At 36.3% G+C, this 15721-nt stretch overlaps 2 protein-coding genes across 5 annotated transcripts; both read left to right on the top strand.

Annotated features, from left to right (window-relative positions):
- The first annotated feature begins 5577 nt into the window (after window positions 1–5577).
- On the top strand, window positions 5578–8743 carry LOC121969882 (auxin response factor 24-like). 4 transcript variants are annotated; one of them, XR_006108688.1, is made up of 5 exons: window positions 5578–6051; window positions 6495–6685; window positions 6795–6980; window positions 7447–7516; window positions 8326–8743. XR_006108688.1 is itself a non-coding variant. In XM_042520177.1 (4 exons), the coding sequence occupies exons 1-3, from the start codon at window positions 5602–5604 to the stop codon at window positions 6952–6954; spliced, it is 801 nt and encodes a 266-aa protein (XP_042376111.1). In that variant the 5' UTR covers window positions 5578–5601; the 3' UTR covers window positions 6955–6980; window positions 8326–8743. The 4 variants fall into 4 exon arrangements, 1 of the variants encoding a protein (XP_042376111.1); XR_006108689.1 differs by having other exon boundaries at window positions 7348–7516; XR_006108690.1 differs by lacking the exon at window positions 7447–7516 and having other exon boundaries at window positions 5578–6044.
- A 2915-nt stretch (window positions 8744–11658) lies between these two features.
- Window positions 11659–12767, top strand: LOC121973279 (glutathione S-transferase F11-like). The gene is made up of 3 exons (XM_042524810.1): window positions 11659–11886; window positions 11990–12038; window positions 12132–12767. The coding sequence occupies exons 1-3, from the start codon at window positions 11674–11676 to the stop codon at window positions 12599–12601; spliced, it is 732 nt and encodes a 243-aa protein (XP_042380744.1). The 5' UTR covers window positions 11659–11673; the 3' UTR covers window positions 12602–12767.
- The last annotated feature ends 2954 nt before the right edge of the window (window positions 12768–15721 follow it).

Raw genomic sequence — 15721 nt, 5'->3', positions numbered from 1 at the left:
GATGTCATATATTCATATCGAATTGTATTTGCTGGGTTCGTAGACTCATGATGCCTACGTTACAGGTGAGGATGCCTCCTCGGATATGACGGAGGACTTATAGACGGAGTAGACGAGGAGACAGGATGGGCGCATGACACTGTCCGGGTATTTTAGGAGTGCAGAGCATACCAGTCTATCATGAGAGGTTCTTCATTGTTTAGTATGATATTTGAGGATTCATTGTCTCTTTTGTTAAACCCTTGTTTGAGATGCTGTCATTTACATTGGATAAGTTAGCTCATTTCGAAGGAAATTGTACATCGATTATCTATATAGCAAATGTCGAGAGAGTTGTTCTTATTTAAAAAAAACGTGAGGGTTAATCTAGGGATGTTTCAAAAATTCTAGTCCTCCGAAATTGAGATGCCCAAATCGAAGATGTCATAGCCAAGTGTTGTCTTTGTAACAAGCTTTGAGAGAATTGACAACATCATTTTGAATATTAAGCAAGAACATTCTATTTCTTAACATAGGTACTTTAGTTTTTTAATTAAGCAATCAATATCATCTTTCAAGATAAGCATATTGTCTTTTACATAAATATCTTATCCTTTTTCCAAGAGTTATCCTAAGCTTAAAATATTGCTCTTCATATTTGGCATAAAGAAAACATTCGAGATAAATTCATGTTTTCCATTCTTCGAACAAATGAGAATGTTACATTTGCCTTTCACATAGATATTTGATTCATCTCCGAAGGATACATTACCACCAACTAATTCATCAAGCTCTATGAATATGCTTCTTTTTCCACACATATGATTGCTTGTACTAGTGCCAAGATACCACATTGTATCTTCACCTCTTTCATTATCTTTATACGCTAGCAGTAGGTTGACATCTTCTTCTTTCCTTTCTTCCATATAGTTTGCTCTTTCATATACTTTATTTTTGGGTGATCTTCATTCTTTAGCATAATGCCCAAATTTGTCACAATTGTAGCTCTTAACTTGAGATTTATCATAGCTCGAGTTTGTGTACCTTCTTCTATATCCTCTTATTGAATGTTCTCCTCTTTCATTATTGTTGTTGGAAATCCATCCTTGCTAATTAGCACGGCCTCTTCCATATCGACGACCTCTTCCACGTTGACCTCTATTGTTACTGAAGCTTTCATCTTTTTTTTTTTTGTCGGTTGAAGACTCATCTTTAGGAGTTGTTAAGTAATTTCTTCATTTATCTTCTTCTTTTCTTCATGGGCTTGTAATGAACCCAAGAGCTGCTCTATGATTTTCACTTGTAAATCTTTGGTCTCTTCAATGATGGTTGTAATGCTATCAAATTTTGAATCCAATAATCGAAGAATTTTCTCAATGATAGTTACTTCTAGTTTCTCACCATTTCTCTTTAGTTGATTGGAAATGGTAGAGACTCTAGAAAATTAATCAGATACCAACTCACCTTCTTTCATACAAAGAACATCAAATTAACTTTTTAATGTCTAAAGTCATACCTTTTTTACCTTTTCTTCTCCTTGATATGAGACTTGGAGCTTTTCCCATGCTTGCTTGACTGAAGTAACACTTGAGATTTTCTCAAAACCATCTCCATCTAAATCTTGATAAACGAGGAAGAGAGCTTTCTTGTCTCTCTCATAATGTCTTTTTCAATCAGAGATAGCGTCGAGTTATCATACTGTTGGTTAGTTCTAAGAAAATCGTACCGGTTCCACTGTACAAAATTTTTTTGTACAAGTGTCCAACCTTTCATTAAATAACCTATTGTGTTCTTTAGAAGTTAAATTAGGAATCACAGACGGAATTTAACATCATTGATTCCAAATTTAACTTATCTGTTCTTAATGGTTTAGATTTGAATTGCAAACAGAACTTAACACTATTGATTCAAATCTACCTAAGTTATTAATTCCATAAATATTAATTTCCAAAATCGACTTCCAGGACTACATGGTGAGGCACATGACCTTCTTGGTTATGGGAGCAACTACCACCGCCTAGGCAAAGCCTTTTAAGGAAAGCTAATATTTATTTCCTTAAATAACTCTAGGTTAACCAAAAAGAATAATCGAATCACAAATTCGAAAAATAAAAGAAAAGAAACACAACTTCGAAACAAATCTGAAAAACTCTAGAATCATATGCCTCTTGTGTTTGGTATTTCCAAAAATAACTTATACAAAGAAAACTAGTATGATGCGGAAAACAATTACTAGTTATACCTTTCTTTGTAAGCAAAAATAACCTCTTGATCTTCTACCGTATTCCTCTTCTAACCTCGGACGTTGTGTGGGCAACGATCTTCCGAGATGAGAACCACCAAGCACCTTCTTCTTCTTTCTAGGTTTCGGCCACCAAAAGCTCCACCAAAGATGAAGAGGTTCGGCCACCACCAAGCTCCAAGGGATACTAGAAATATCTCTTCCTTTTCTCTCCTTCTTCTCCAAGCAAGATCCGGCCACCACAAGGACTCCAAGGATGAGATGAGGTTCGGCCACAAGATGGAGAAGAGAGAAAGAGGAAGGGCCGGCCACACCAAGGAGGAAAAGAGAGGAAGAAAAATAAAATAGAGGTTGTACCACATGAAGGCTCCTCTACCTCCTCTTTTATAATCCTTGGTCTTGGCAAATAAGGAAATTTTAATAAAAATTTCCTTAATTCTTTTGCCATGAAAAGGAAAATTTATTTAATTAAAAATCAATTTTCTTTTCATTATTTCAATGGTCGGCCACTTTAAAATCTCCAAGCAAATAGAATTTTAAACACAAATTAAAACTTCCTTATTTGCTTCCGAAAATTTATAAAAATTTCTCCAATAATTTTTATCCCTTCATGATTGGTTAGTAAAAAGGAAATTTTATAAATTAAAATCTTTCTTTTAAACATGTGGATAATTTCTAAAAAGGAAAGTTATCTCTAAAAATTAAAATCTCTTTTCAATCTACAAATAAGGAAAGATATTAAATCTTCTCTTAATCTTTTGTAGAAACTTATAAAAAGAAATATTTAATTTTTAAACTCTCTTTTTTTTTAAATCATGAACATGGTTACAAAAAAGGAAAGTTTTCTTAAAAATTAAAATCCTCCTTTCAATCTACAAATAAGGAAAGATATTAAATCTTTTCTTAATCTTTTGTAGAAAGCTATAAAAGAAAAGATTTTAAATTTTAAACTCTCTTTTAAAACCATGTTATCCACATAAGAAAAAAATTTAAATAAAATAAATTCCCTTTTAATATGGCGGGCCAATCAAGCTTGGGCTCCAAGTCATGGCCGGCCAATTAACTTGGCTCAATCCTTGGGTCTTGGCCGGCCCTAGCTTGGGTTCCAAGCTAGCTTGGCCGGCCACCAAAGAGTGGGTAAGAAGGTGGGTATGTGGTGGGTATAAATCTCTATATCCAAGAGGCTACGATAGGGACCAAGAGGAGGAATTGGTTTTGGTCTCCCGATGAAATTAAGCATCCCGTGTTCGTCCCGAACACACAACTTAATTTCATCAATAATAATTCATTCCACTAAAGAATTATTATTGAACTACCGCACCAATCCCAAATTATATTTTGGGCTCCTTCTTTTTATGAGTGTGTTAGTCTCCCTGTGTTTAAGATGTCGAATGTCCACTAATTAAATGAGTTACTGACAACTCACTTAATTAATATCTTAGTCCAAGAGTAGTACCACTCAACCTTATCGTCATGTCGGACTAAGTCCACCTGCAGGGTTTAACATGACAATCCTTATGAGCTCCTCTTGGGGACATTATCAACCTAGATCACTAGGACACAGTTTCCTTCTATAATCAACAACACACACTATAAGTGATATCATTTCCCAACTTATCGGGCTTATTGATTTATCGAACTAAATCTCACCCATTGATAAATTAAAGAAATAAATATCAAATATATGTGCTTGTTATTATATTAGGATTAAGAGCACACACTTCCATAATAACTGAGGTCTTTGTTCCTTTATAAAGTCAGTATAAAAGAAACGACCTCTAATGGTCCTACTCAATATACTCTAAGTGTACTAGTGTAATTATATAGTTAAGATAAACTAATACCTAATTACACTACGACCTTCTAATGGTTTGTTCCTTTCCATCTTGATCGTGAGCTCCTGTTTATAATTTATAAGGTACTGATAACATGATCCTCTGTGTGTGACACCACACACCATGTTATCTACAATCACTACAAGAAATTTTAGATTTAACCACACCTAATAGACAACAATTTTTCGAGAAACTGTTATCTTTTTGCCATTTAACAACGATTTTATTGAAAACCGTTGTTGTTCACCATAATTTTTTTTAAATGACAACGGTTTTTAAAAAACTGTTGTCTAATGTATGTCAAAGACAACGATTTTTAAAAAACTGTTGTCTAATGTATGTCAAAGACAACGGTTTTAAAAAATTGTTGTCTTTTAGCGTTGCTTACATGATAATATACAACAGTTTTATTAAACTGTTGTCTATTGAATGTTGTTGAATCCCAAAAAAATAATAGTTTTTTTTAACTTCACGAAAAAAAACTCACGAACAAAGAGTTTTTTTGTTAACGTGAGGCTAGGTCACCACTGCCGATTCCCCTTTCCCCTCCTTCCCAACCCGACGCTGATCCTCGCTGCCTATCGACGCTGCGATACTTCTTCTCCCCGCATACATAACCACCAGCCAAGAGTTACTCAACGTCGGCTGAAGCCTCATTGAGTCTTGCCTTGCTCCGATCAACGCCATAGCTGCCGTCACCGAGCCCTAACTCTTCCCCGACGCCGAAGCCACGAGGAAATCGATCGCGCTAGCACCAAGCGTCCACCGCCAGCTAAGGCTCTTCTCCACTGATCATTGGAGTCCATCCGGAGATTTCTCTTCTCCTAGAGTCGCCGACCCTGCATTGGTGGATCTCTGGTTAAGAGGGGTTTGAACCCTAGATCTAACCTCCTGCGGCGCCTCTCTACACATCGCAGCTTCGATGATCGAACCAGGTTTGCTCTAACCGATCTTTACTCTAGTGTTGGCATTGCCCTATTCCTCTGTCCCAGCTCACCGCCACAATAACCTCCCGAGCCCTTGATAATTAGCATTTTGATACATTATTTCTACCCTTAATTTTCATGTTTTAATCCTTTCATATGATTAATTGTTGATTTTTATCATGTTTGTTAAGTTGGATTTATATTATGAGTTTTGTTATAATTCTTCCTATTTTTATGGATTTCTACTTATAATTGTGCACTTTTATTTTCTAAGGATTGAGCTCAAGTTGATCCAAATTGAACCTAAAGACTTGAGTCAATGAGAAGTCCAATCTGAAGAAATTTGAGCCATTGGATCAAATCTGAAACAAATTAAATGAAAGATTCAGATATGATTAATTCTAACCGTTCATCAAGATCTGGTTGATTTTGGCCAATCTATGTAGATCTGGCGTGATCTGAGCCGCTCATCTTGATCTAGCCATCCGGACCATTCAATGGGTTTCAGTTGATCTCGACCGTTCACTCAAATTTGATCTCAGCCACTCCTTCGGATCTGGGTTGATCAGGACCGTCGGATCGGATTTGGGGGAATAAATCCACAAAGCAAGCATTTCTGATGGGGGGCATCGCATCTTCTCCCGTTCGGCTCCTTCTCACGCGACTACCGTTTCTTCTCCTTCACCGACGGCCGACGGCCACCTCCACTCAACCACCGCCGCCGACCGGACACCATCTCCTTCCTTCTTCTATTCACACCGCAGCCAAGGAATTTTTGCCTCTACCGCTCAGTCTTCTCTCTGTTCGCGACGTCCTCTGTGTTCGCGGCATTTCTTCCTCACGCGGGCTAGGGTTCGCGACAGATTCAACAGGCGACTTCATTCCTCCGAGTTCTGAGTTCGAGCAGCAACATCTTCTCCAGATTTGGTCAGCACAGCAGACTTCAATTCCAGCACTACTTCCTTCATCCGAACCAGATTTGGCCAGTCACAGCTCCACCTTTTCTTCCACAGCAGTCTTCAAGTTCGATCAGCAATTCTTCAACAGATCTGGACAGCTTTTGTTTGTTGTAGTTTCTTCACTTGATTCGAATTGATAGTGATGTTTCTTTTAGTTGATTGTTTGATGCTTGTATTGAGTTGTTCTCCCTTGTTTTAGATTTGCACGTACTCATGTCATTTCGATTTATGCTCATAAGGTGTTCGACAAAATGTTTCTTCCAACAGTAGGTTTAAATTCGTGCACTTTATTTCACTTAATGTTTGCTTGTCTTATCTTTTGCAATTGCTATAAGTTTTGTTCTTCATTTGAATGCAATTAGGCTAGAGTATATTAGCTTTCTTTAATGCTCTAAGTTACATTCCATGCTTAGTTTCATTACATGCTTACTTTATTTGACTTAATGTGTAGTGTCCATCTCCATCCAGTCCCTTAGTAGATCAAGAATGTCATGTTATAGAATGTACCTCTTTTTTATTGGAGAAGATGATTCTGTTTCCATTTTGATATCAGGTTCATAAGCAGGGTGTTGCACTTGGAAGATCTGTTGACTTGACAAAGTTTGATGGTTATGACCAATTGATCGAGGAGTTAGATCAGCTATTTGAATTCAAAGGAGAATTGATGGCTCCAAATAAAAATTGGATGATTGTATTTACTGATAATGAGGATGATATGATGCTTGTTGGAGATGACCCTTGGCAGTAAGCATGCTTCTACATTCCTAATGTTCTTCTCTTATGTATATATATCTTCCATTTTCTATGTATAAAGTGGATATGTTGACAACTGGTGTTGTATAATTTTCTGCAGGGAATTTTGTGCTATGGTCCGTCTGATTTTTATATACCCAAAAGAGGAGGTCCAGAAGATGGATTCAAGTACCTTGAACCCAAAAAATGAAGATTGTCCTGATATGAAAGAGAATGTCAAGGAAACAAAAGGCAGTCAATCTGCATCATCATCTAATTAAAAAAACTCATAGGCTTATCCTGCAATGTAAGTAGGAATCTCTTTTTGTTTAATATAAATTGCCGTGATAATCATTTTATCCCATCATTTCCCAGGTTGTTGAGATGTTTTATTTGAAAACTATGATAGGTTAGGTCCTTCTCCATTAATTCGACATTTGAAAGATAACTCCAATAGTTAATCCCCGAGTACTTCATACTCATATTACAGCTAGTCAAGTATTTATGCAACATGTTATCTGTCAATGAAAATTAAACTGCATCCTTTGCAAGAAAGACTGACAACTAGAAAAATAGTTCAATATCGCTACTAGTATTTCATGTTTGGAAATAGATTTAAGCGAGAAGTTTGCAGGCTGACGACATCTTTGCCATGTGCAATTCAATTTTTGTAGGATCTTGAAGCACAAACAAAGTGATTGTTTGTGCTTTATCTAAGTGATTGTTTGAACAGTTTTATAGCATGCATCTTGACAATTAATATAATTTTGAAGATCACTATCAAGGAAGAATGTTCAAAAGAAAGTAAAGGCTAAGGAGAAGATCACGTAATTAACTACACGGGTAGGTTTCCGTAAGAATTCAACTTTTTCTTGATCTATTCTTATGTAGTCCATGGTACACATTAAAGATTTCACTGTAGCTTATTTTCAGTATTCTAACATGTAAATTAATACACTTCTGTGGATCCTCCAAACAATCTAAGTTGTGATGGATTGATATCCCTTTATGTTTCAAACCTTTGTTTTTTTTTTGGAGCTTGTAATTTTCATTGCAAACAATCCATATGGTGTATGAATTACATTCAGTCCAGTATAAACTTAGCACTTTCGCTTCAGAGGCAATTTATGGGTTTTATTCTACAATCATGTTTACTAATTGATCAGATTGATTAAGAAGGGCGTTGGAGTAGCTTGGTAAATTTGTTTTGCTAGGTTATGATAAATTAGCATTCAGCAGAATAGATGTTTGGATTTCTTCTTCAAATCACACAGTAATATTTCTCGTCATTGGTGAAACAATCAATCCACTCTCATTATAACTTTCACAACAGAAAATTTTATGTTATTTGCCTACTACCAATGCAGTTTAACTGATTTTACATTGACTGAACAAGGTTGATTTTATTTAGGTATCAAACTCTCCCATTTGTTTTAGATATTACATGTCTTGTTTGTTAATTTATCCAAACAATTATTTCTCAATTTGTTAACAAGGAAACTCATGTTAGCATAGTCATGATCAGAGCCTAATTATAGTTTACAATTATCTGAGTGTTATTGATTAACTGTTCTGTCCTTTCTTCTGGTTCTTTTTTTTTAAATTTGTGCACTCATTTAGATGGTTTATTATTCTTGTTGTGATGAATTCAGGTCTAGTGAAAATACTGAAGAAGTATGACAAGAGAACAGGAGCACTTATCAGGCAACCCTTCATCGAAAAGGTGCTGCAGTAGCCATTCTTTACAACTGATCTCCTATATATACAAACTCGTGAAGGAGTGTGTGGCTATGCTCGACCACCTCTTCCCCAGCAACAACCTGTCAATTTCAGCAGAATGCGACGGACAAAATGGAGTGCCAAAGCCGGCACAATCAGGTGGGAGGGTTCCAGAGTTGGAGGAGATTAAATATATCAGAGCTTATACATGAAGAGCACTGTAGCAGCGCTGCGGTCCTTGAAACAGATTAGGAGCAAAAGTTCAACAGTCAAAACAGATTAGAAAATCTCGTGTTATATTGTTCTACCTTTGTTTTAATAGTGTTATCATTTTGTTGGTTGTTTATGAAATTTTATTGGTTGCTTATGAAATTTCTTCAGAATGTTATAGATATTATTTTTGAATGTTAGAAAATTGTATATTAAATTTTATTTTGAAATTTAGTATTTTGAATGATTTATAATATTGGAAAATTGTGTATTAATTTTTTTTATTTTTTATCTAAAAAAGACAACGGTTTTTCACCGTTGTCATAGATAGTTTAAAACTGTTGTTGAACACCCTGTTATTAAAGGTAGATGCTCAAAGACAATGGTGAAAAACTGTTGTCTTTGAAGGAAAAGATAACAATTTTTCACCGTTGTAAAACTGTTGTCTTTGCCTTCAAATACAACGGTTAAAAACTGTTGTCTTTGGACACCCCTTTTAACAACACGACCTTTAACAACAGTCCGAAAGGGGCTACGACAACGGTGAAAAACCGTTGTTGTTAGCCTTTTTTCTTGTAGTGAATATAAATTAATTGAACAACTACATTTATCATAAATATAGACATTTGACCAATGTGATTCTTATTTCTAGATAAATGCTTATACCAAAAGCTAGACTTTTAGTATATACTCTAACACATACGACTCAACGTAGGCTTTTTCTATAACCTCCCAAACTTCATGAACTCCAAAAGCACCTTTATCTTGATACTCCAATTATTATAATTACTCACCTTGAGTACTGGAACTTGGAAGGGAGTCATACTTTCATTAGCCCTAGCTCTGATATTACTTTGTTGAAAGAAGAATTACCAGAGAAAAACCACGACAAACCTTCTCCTTATTAGCGTGCTATATCCGTGGGGCATTGTCGCAGCCGTAGCCACGACCCTGCCGTCACTACCTTCCTCCTTGACCAATATCATATCACATTCATTGCTATCCCCGTTGATAGCTTTATCGTCGTTGTTCTCCCTGCCACAAGGGACGTTGACTCCGTCCTGTCGTCATGACTCGGTCGCAATCATCGTCGTCGAAACACCAACGTTGACGATCAACTCCGGATAATTTTAAATCTTGACTACGCCCCTACCTAAGTTTTGTGGAAGAGCATACCTCAAGTCTGTCAAACATGCTGAAAAACCTTGTATTCTTGATAGAATTTGTTCCCACAACAGTTGAGCACCGACACTCTGCATCTTCACGATTTCAGGGAGCAGCAACCTCATGTTATGTGGCAGTGCATCCTAGCCTGAAGGGCGTGAGTGGGAACTACTTCGCCGACTCGAACGAGGAGAAGCCGAGCGACGTGGTCAGGGATGCAACGTTAGCAACGAAGCTTTGGGACTTAAGCGAGCTAACTTGTGAATTCAAAATAAGAGAGATAAGTGTTGTTTGATTCCTACGTTTCATGTGGCTATTACTCCTATTCGTAGTTGTTTTTTAGTTGTGTGGCTTGAGAATCTGTACTGTTTTTGTTTGCAAAATAAAGCCTGCGCTGCTATATTTTAAATATATATATGAAACGCAATGATTAGATAGTTTGAAAAAAAAATCTAGCCTCATTAACGGGTCTTGAGATGAATTCTATAACATTTTTTTCACCGACAATTAATGTAAATTAAAAAGGGTTTGTATTGGATAGTCTAAAAATTTAACATCCTTTAATTATACGTTTTCTTTAAAAAAAAATTCTTACAGATACATTATAATTGAAAATCGAATTATGGATGCTTGGATGATAACTTGTAAGTCTTGTATCATAGCCCAAGGATTAAAAAATTGATAAACCTAGTTAGCCTCGTTAACTAGTCATGTGGTAACTGGGCTGACTCCACCGAATTTTTCCACTTATCACTAGGGTAAATCAGGAAGTGCGCACAACAGACAACCTAGAAGTCTAGTATCGCACATCTTATTTAGAGAAAAATTTATATAAGTACATCATAATTAGGGATCCAACTGCGAGGATGACTTGATAGTTTGCAAAGCTTGTTGAATTATGAACGAATGGAATTTATTAGTTTATAGTTTGATGAGTTGATCTAATCTTTGATTGGTTTTGATTAAATCTGTAATGGATCAGATTTAGTAATTTGCTATGTTGAAAAAATTACAAGTTTATGATGAATTTTGTGATGAAATTAGTTTGTCCTTGATTTTGCAATGACATTTCGTTTGTGGCTTATTTTATGACTAAATATTTTCATCATAAATTAGTAATAAATTTTGTGATAAAAATTATTTTCACCATAAATCAAGCAAAAAATTTTGTGAAAAACTTTTATTTATTATAAATTTTATAATGAATTTTTATTTTTCCATCTTAAAATTTTATGGACGATGAAAAACTTGTTATTATAAAATTTATCTCAAATTTTATTTGTGATTAATTTTACAAAAATCATGTAAATGTGTGATTTTTGTTAGGTGACTCTCCTAGAGAACTAACTACACACTAATAATTTAAATTCTTAACAATAATAAAATTTCCTTAGAATTTAAAATAAATTTGATTCCATTTTCCATCCGTTTTTCTTCGTACCAATTGTTTAATTACGCTGCGTGTAGCTGGTCTGCTATTGTAGCCATCATCCTTTTCTGATAATTTAATTTTATGGGAGGAGAGCTTGTTACTCTCTCATCATCATTCATCTTGAATTTCCAAGAAGAAAAAGACAAATCTCTATATTGTACTTTTGAATTTGCTACAACCAAACATTCAAGTCTATTGTCGTTTTGTACCTAGCTAGGACTAAGTTTTAATTGAACACAGACGCAACTGCGTCGAGGAGTTCGCTCCAATAAATTAGATGCCTGCCATCGCTGCGCACCAGACAGCATTGACGTACGGTAACCCAGACGACCAAAATCTACCATTCCACCAACCGGTCAAACTCTGATCCTCTCTTGGACATACATGTATGCATGGCTCAGTTGGCTTCTCCAATTTAAACCAATAAAAAAAAGTTAAGTGCAGCTAGCTAGCAACGGCCAAGCCACCTCCATAAATGCCTTTGGTGCTCACCAGTCGCTGCATCCTCATCACTCGCGGAGCTGAGCTCGATCAGATCGCCATGGTGGTGAAAGTCTACGGTGAGGCCCGGGCAGTGTGCCCTCAGAGGGTGATCCACTGCCTCGTGGAGAAGGGCGTCCCTTTTGAGCTCGTCCACGTAGAACTCGACTCCATGGAGCAGAAGCGACCCGAGTTCATGGAAAAACAAGTAGTGTACAAATTTATAAATTAATTATTATTTTTGAGCAGTACTGTCCATGAACTGATCGATCGAGATCACTTTCTCTGATATTAATTTTCACAATTTTCAGCCGTTCGGGCAAGTCCCCTACGTTGTTGATGGCGAATTCGAGCTCTTCGGTAAATTCAGATTTTTTTTTTTTTGATCTTATATATATATCGTTATCGATCATTGATCAAGTGGAGTGTTCTAAGATTGACTGCGTGAAGCAGAATCGCGCGCCATCGCTCGTTACTACGCGAGCAAGTACGCGGACTACGGGCCCAGCCTGCTGGGGCGGACGGTGGAGGAGCGAGCCAAGGTGGAGCAGTGGATGGACGTGGAGGCCATGAACTACAACCCGGTGGCCTTCTCGATCGTGTGGAACGCGTTCATACTCCCGGCGCGAGGGCTGGCGCGGAAGGAGGAGAAGGCGGCGGCGGCGGCCAGGAAGCTGGAAGCGATCCTGGAGGTGTACGAGAAGCAGCTGGCGAAGAGCAGGTACTTGGCGGGGGACGAGTTCACGCTGGCCGACCTGACCCACATCCCGGCGACGAGGTACGTCGTGGAGAACTGCAACATGGCGCACGTGATGGAGGGGAAGCAGCACCTGAAGGCGTGGTGGGACAACATCACCGCCCGTCCTGGGTGGAAGAAGGTCATGGAATTTGTTGAAACTGGGGCGAACAAGCATCAACCATAGCCCATTATTATTATTATTATTATTATTATTATTATTATTAGCAGTAGTGGTGATTGAGAGTACGAGATCAATAAAAGTAGAAGGAAAAATAGGAAAGAAATTCTCAACCGCATGAAAATCGTTGGCTTGAATTGAAGAGAAAAAAAACAACCTTCCTTCTAGATAAGCTCAGTTTATGCCATGGTTCGAAAGCAAGCGCCGCGCAAACAGGCAGTCAGCTCACGTTTGAAGGCACCGATCTTCCATAACGGTGTAATGGTTAGTTCTTCACATGGGTATTCAAATATTTAAAATTCGAATTCTAATTATGATGTATTGTTTTCTTTAATAGGACAATAAACCTAATAATATTTGTGGCTTGGATGTGCTATCGCAATCATTTTTGATTTATCTGGATGGTCAGATACTTATGTAGGATTGAATCGATTATCTCGAATAAGTCGATTAAGAGTCCTGAATAATTGGATTATGAAAAAAAAAAAAAATGATGACTACCATACCGTATCCAGTAGGGGTCACCATGGAGTGCCCGACTGAAAGATATTAAGTCGTTTGTTATAATGGGACGGGACATATGGGCGAAGCTAGGTACACACTTACCTGGCTGTAGCTCAGGGGCTCAATTGAAAAATATCTTAATTTTAACTGTTCGCCTCATTCATTTTGTTTTCCCACCTCACAAAAAATGACTTTTAGCTTGAAGGGCCATTAGGAGGTCATTTTTAGCCCGGAAGGTTGCAATTTCGAGCTCTACTATTATTGAGACAAAGATCAATTATGCTCCACACGACTGAGTTAACAGTCATTTTTAGAGAGATAAATCATAAACATAAATCATAGATGATTTGTTTTTTTATCTTTTGAACCATAACGACTACACGAAAGAAGATAGAAACCTAATAAGCAGGGGCATAGCCCAGATCTAAATTTACCTAGGGCTAACCGTGGAAGTTATGCTCTTCGATTCTTCTTAGAATTAAATTTATTAATTATTATATCATTATCAATTTTTTCAATCAACTTCCGTTCAATATAGATGACCATAGAATTTATTAAAAACTTTTCTTCCATTTTATTACGAAGAGTTGTTTCAACAACTTTCATAACTGAAAATGCTCATTTCGTTGTTACTATAGAAATGGAAAGAATTAAAACTAGACAAATTAATCTATCAATTAAATAAATATATTAGATTTAATATATAAGTAAATGATATAATTATAATATATAAATTCTAACAAATGAGAAAAATAATAGTTGACTCATAGAGATAATATCAAGCAGGGATATTAATAATAGTTGACTCGTAGAGATGATATCAAAATAAAATAAGTCTGTGACGATGGGTGCACAGATATCATGTGTTATTTGAGAGAAGGGATGTCATGATTTTACTCGTCTGAGTCATTGCTTGATGTTTGTACTAGACATGAATATGAAATAGCAAGTAAAGGATAATGCAAAAAATATTTAAGAAATATAGAGATTACACCGTTGAAAAAGGAGGTCGAAGAAAATCCATTTCAAAGATAAACAGATCTATTTGAACCCAATGAAAGAAAAGGATGAAGAGAATCAATATTATAATTTTTCACACCTGTAGCTCTGCGGCTACGAGAAGTAGCAAGCAATGCAGCAGTATTTGTTACTCTTGTGACGTGCTACAAATGCATCATGCAAGTGGTACTGATAAAATGAGAAGTAGCAAGTAATGCAGGTTGTTCTTGTGGCGTGCTACAAAAATGTCATGCAAGTGGTACTGATAAAATGATTAAAATTTTTTGATTTAATTAAAGTACAAGCAAAATAAGTGCTCTGGCTTCAAATAGGAAAAAAGTTATTGAAATTTTAATAGGGAAAAAAAAATTAATGATGAGGGGCTATAAAAAAATTTTAGTTTTATATTTTTTTAAATTAGTGGGGCTAGATCCCACCCTACCCAAGGGTGTCTCTGCCCCTGCTAATAAGCATTTCGCCGTAAGAAACTAATCAGATTTTTCTTTTTTTCCTTTATATAGTAACGTTACATGACCATCTGTTCATTCACTAGGTCCACCGCCTCCTGCTATAATTAATGCATGATCAGATTGCTCCAATTAATTCCCGTACACATTGTCCGTCCTTGTCTAGTAAAAAGCTATTTCGGCAATTGACGAAAGGGCGCTAAAACAATCGAACTTTTAAAAAAACAGACCTTATTTTTAGAATTTTCAAAGAGCACGTACTTCTACCAACGGCTAGCTCATTACTTTTTTTTTTTTTCAAAGCATCCGAGCTATAATTCAAAAAAATAAAAAAGGGTTCGGATGCATCTAAATATCATTCCACTCCTCGTTTTTTGGCTCTTTAGTTCGCGTGTTGATTTTTGTTATTTAAAATTCAATCGATCATGATAAAAAAAAAACTTAATTAAATTCATACAACAGGTATTGATGGCTAAAATTTATTTATTTTAAATTTATTTATAGGAACAACTTTATTCTACATCAACCATCTCTCCCTATAGACCACCACAAGACACAACAATGGATCCTGTAAGCTACCCACCAACCAGAGTTATCAAGAAATCCTCATCGATGGCAGCATAACAACCTCTTGTATTTGAAGGTTATAATTCCTGATGACAATTTAAGATTAAGGACCCTTCTGAATGGTAGAACTTACCAAATGCTCAGCAACAATCAAGATCAATATTTGTTATTCCAACACAATTAGGTATGTTCGATGATGTTTCAATGATGTTTTCATGCGATGGGAGAGTATAACCAAGAATTTTGTTGCACGACAGAATTTTACTAATGCAAAAGATAAAGCTGAGTTTATTGAAAATCTCCTTGGGGAAGCAGAAAAGCTCGCCTGGATCCAATGGCGCATGACCTTTCAGGAAGAATATCAAGAAATACTTAATGCATCTGAAGGTAGAGAAGGGACTCAAAATATAATTTCACAAATTAGACGTATATTTGTTCTTGAAGACCCCTTCCAAGGATCGACTTTTATACAAGATGAAGCATACATGGACCTGGAAAGAATTTCATGCACCAATATTAAGGATGTTATATCCTTTATGAATGAATATCTATGATTAGCATCCAAGACAGGGAGACAATTCATAAGTTC

Source organism: Zingiber officinale, chromosome 4A, assembly GCF_018446385.1.
Source record: "Zingiber officinale cultivar Zhangliang chromosome 4A, Zo_v1.1, whole genome shotgun sequence".
Classification (NCBI taxonomy): domain Eukaryota; kingdom Viridiplantae; phylum Streptophyta; class Magnoliopsida; order Zingiberales; family Zingiberaceae; genus Zingiber; species Zingiber officinale.
The sequence above is the reverse complement of the archived record's forward strand: the minus strand, read 5'-3'. Positions and strand labels throughout refer to the sequence as shown.

What these genes read in the sequence shown, in the direction of transcription:
- LOC121969882 (XM_042520177.1), top strand. Translation starts at nt 5,602, where the DNA reads ATGGGGGGCATCGCATCTTCTCCCGTTCGGCTCCTTCTCACGCGACTA. An exon ending in CTGGACAGCTTTTGTTTGTT is followed by an intron (nt 6,052 to 6,494) that starts GTAGTTTCTTCA and finishes TTTTGATATCAG; the next exon opens with GTTCATAAGCAGGGTGTTGC. An exon ending in GTTGGAGATGACCCTTGGCA is followed by an intron (nt 6,686 to 6,794) that starts GTAAGCATGCTT and finishes AATTTTCTGCAG; the next exon opens with GGAATTTTGTGCTATGGTCC.
- LOC121973279 (XM_042524810.1), top strand. Translation starts at nt 11,674, where the DNA reads ATGCCTTTGGTGCTCACCAGTCGCTGCATCCTCATCACTCGCGGAGCT. An exon ending in CCGAGTTCATGGAAAAACAA is followed by an intron (nt 11,887 to 11,989) that starts GTAGTGTACAAA and finishes CACAATTTTCAG; the next exon opens with CCGTTCGGGCAAGTCCCCTA. An exon ending in TGGCGAATTCGAGCTCTTCG is followed by an intron (nt 12,039 to 12,131) that starts GTAAATTCAGAT and finishes TGCGTGAAGCAG; the next exon opens with AATCGCGCGCCATCGCTCGT.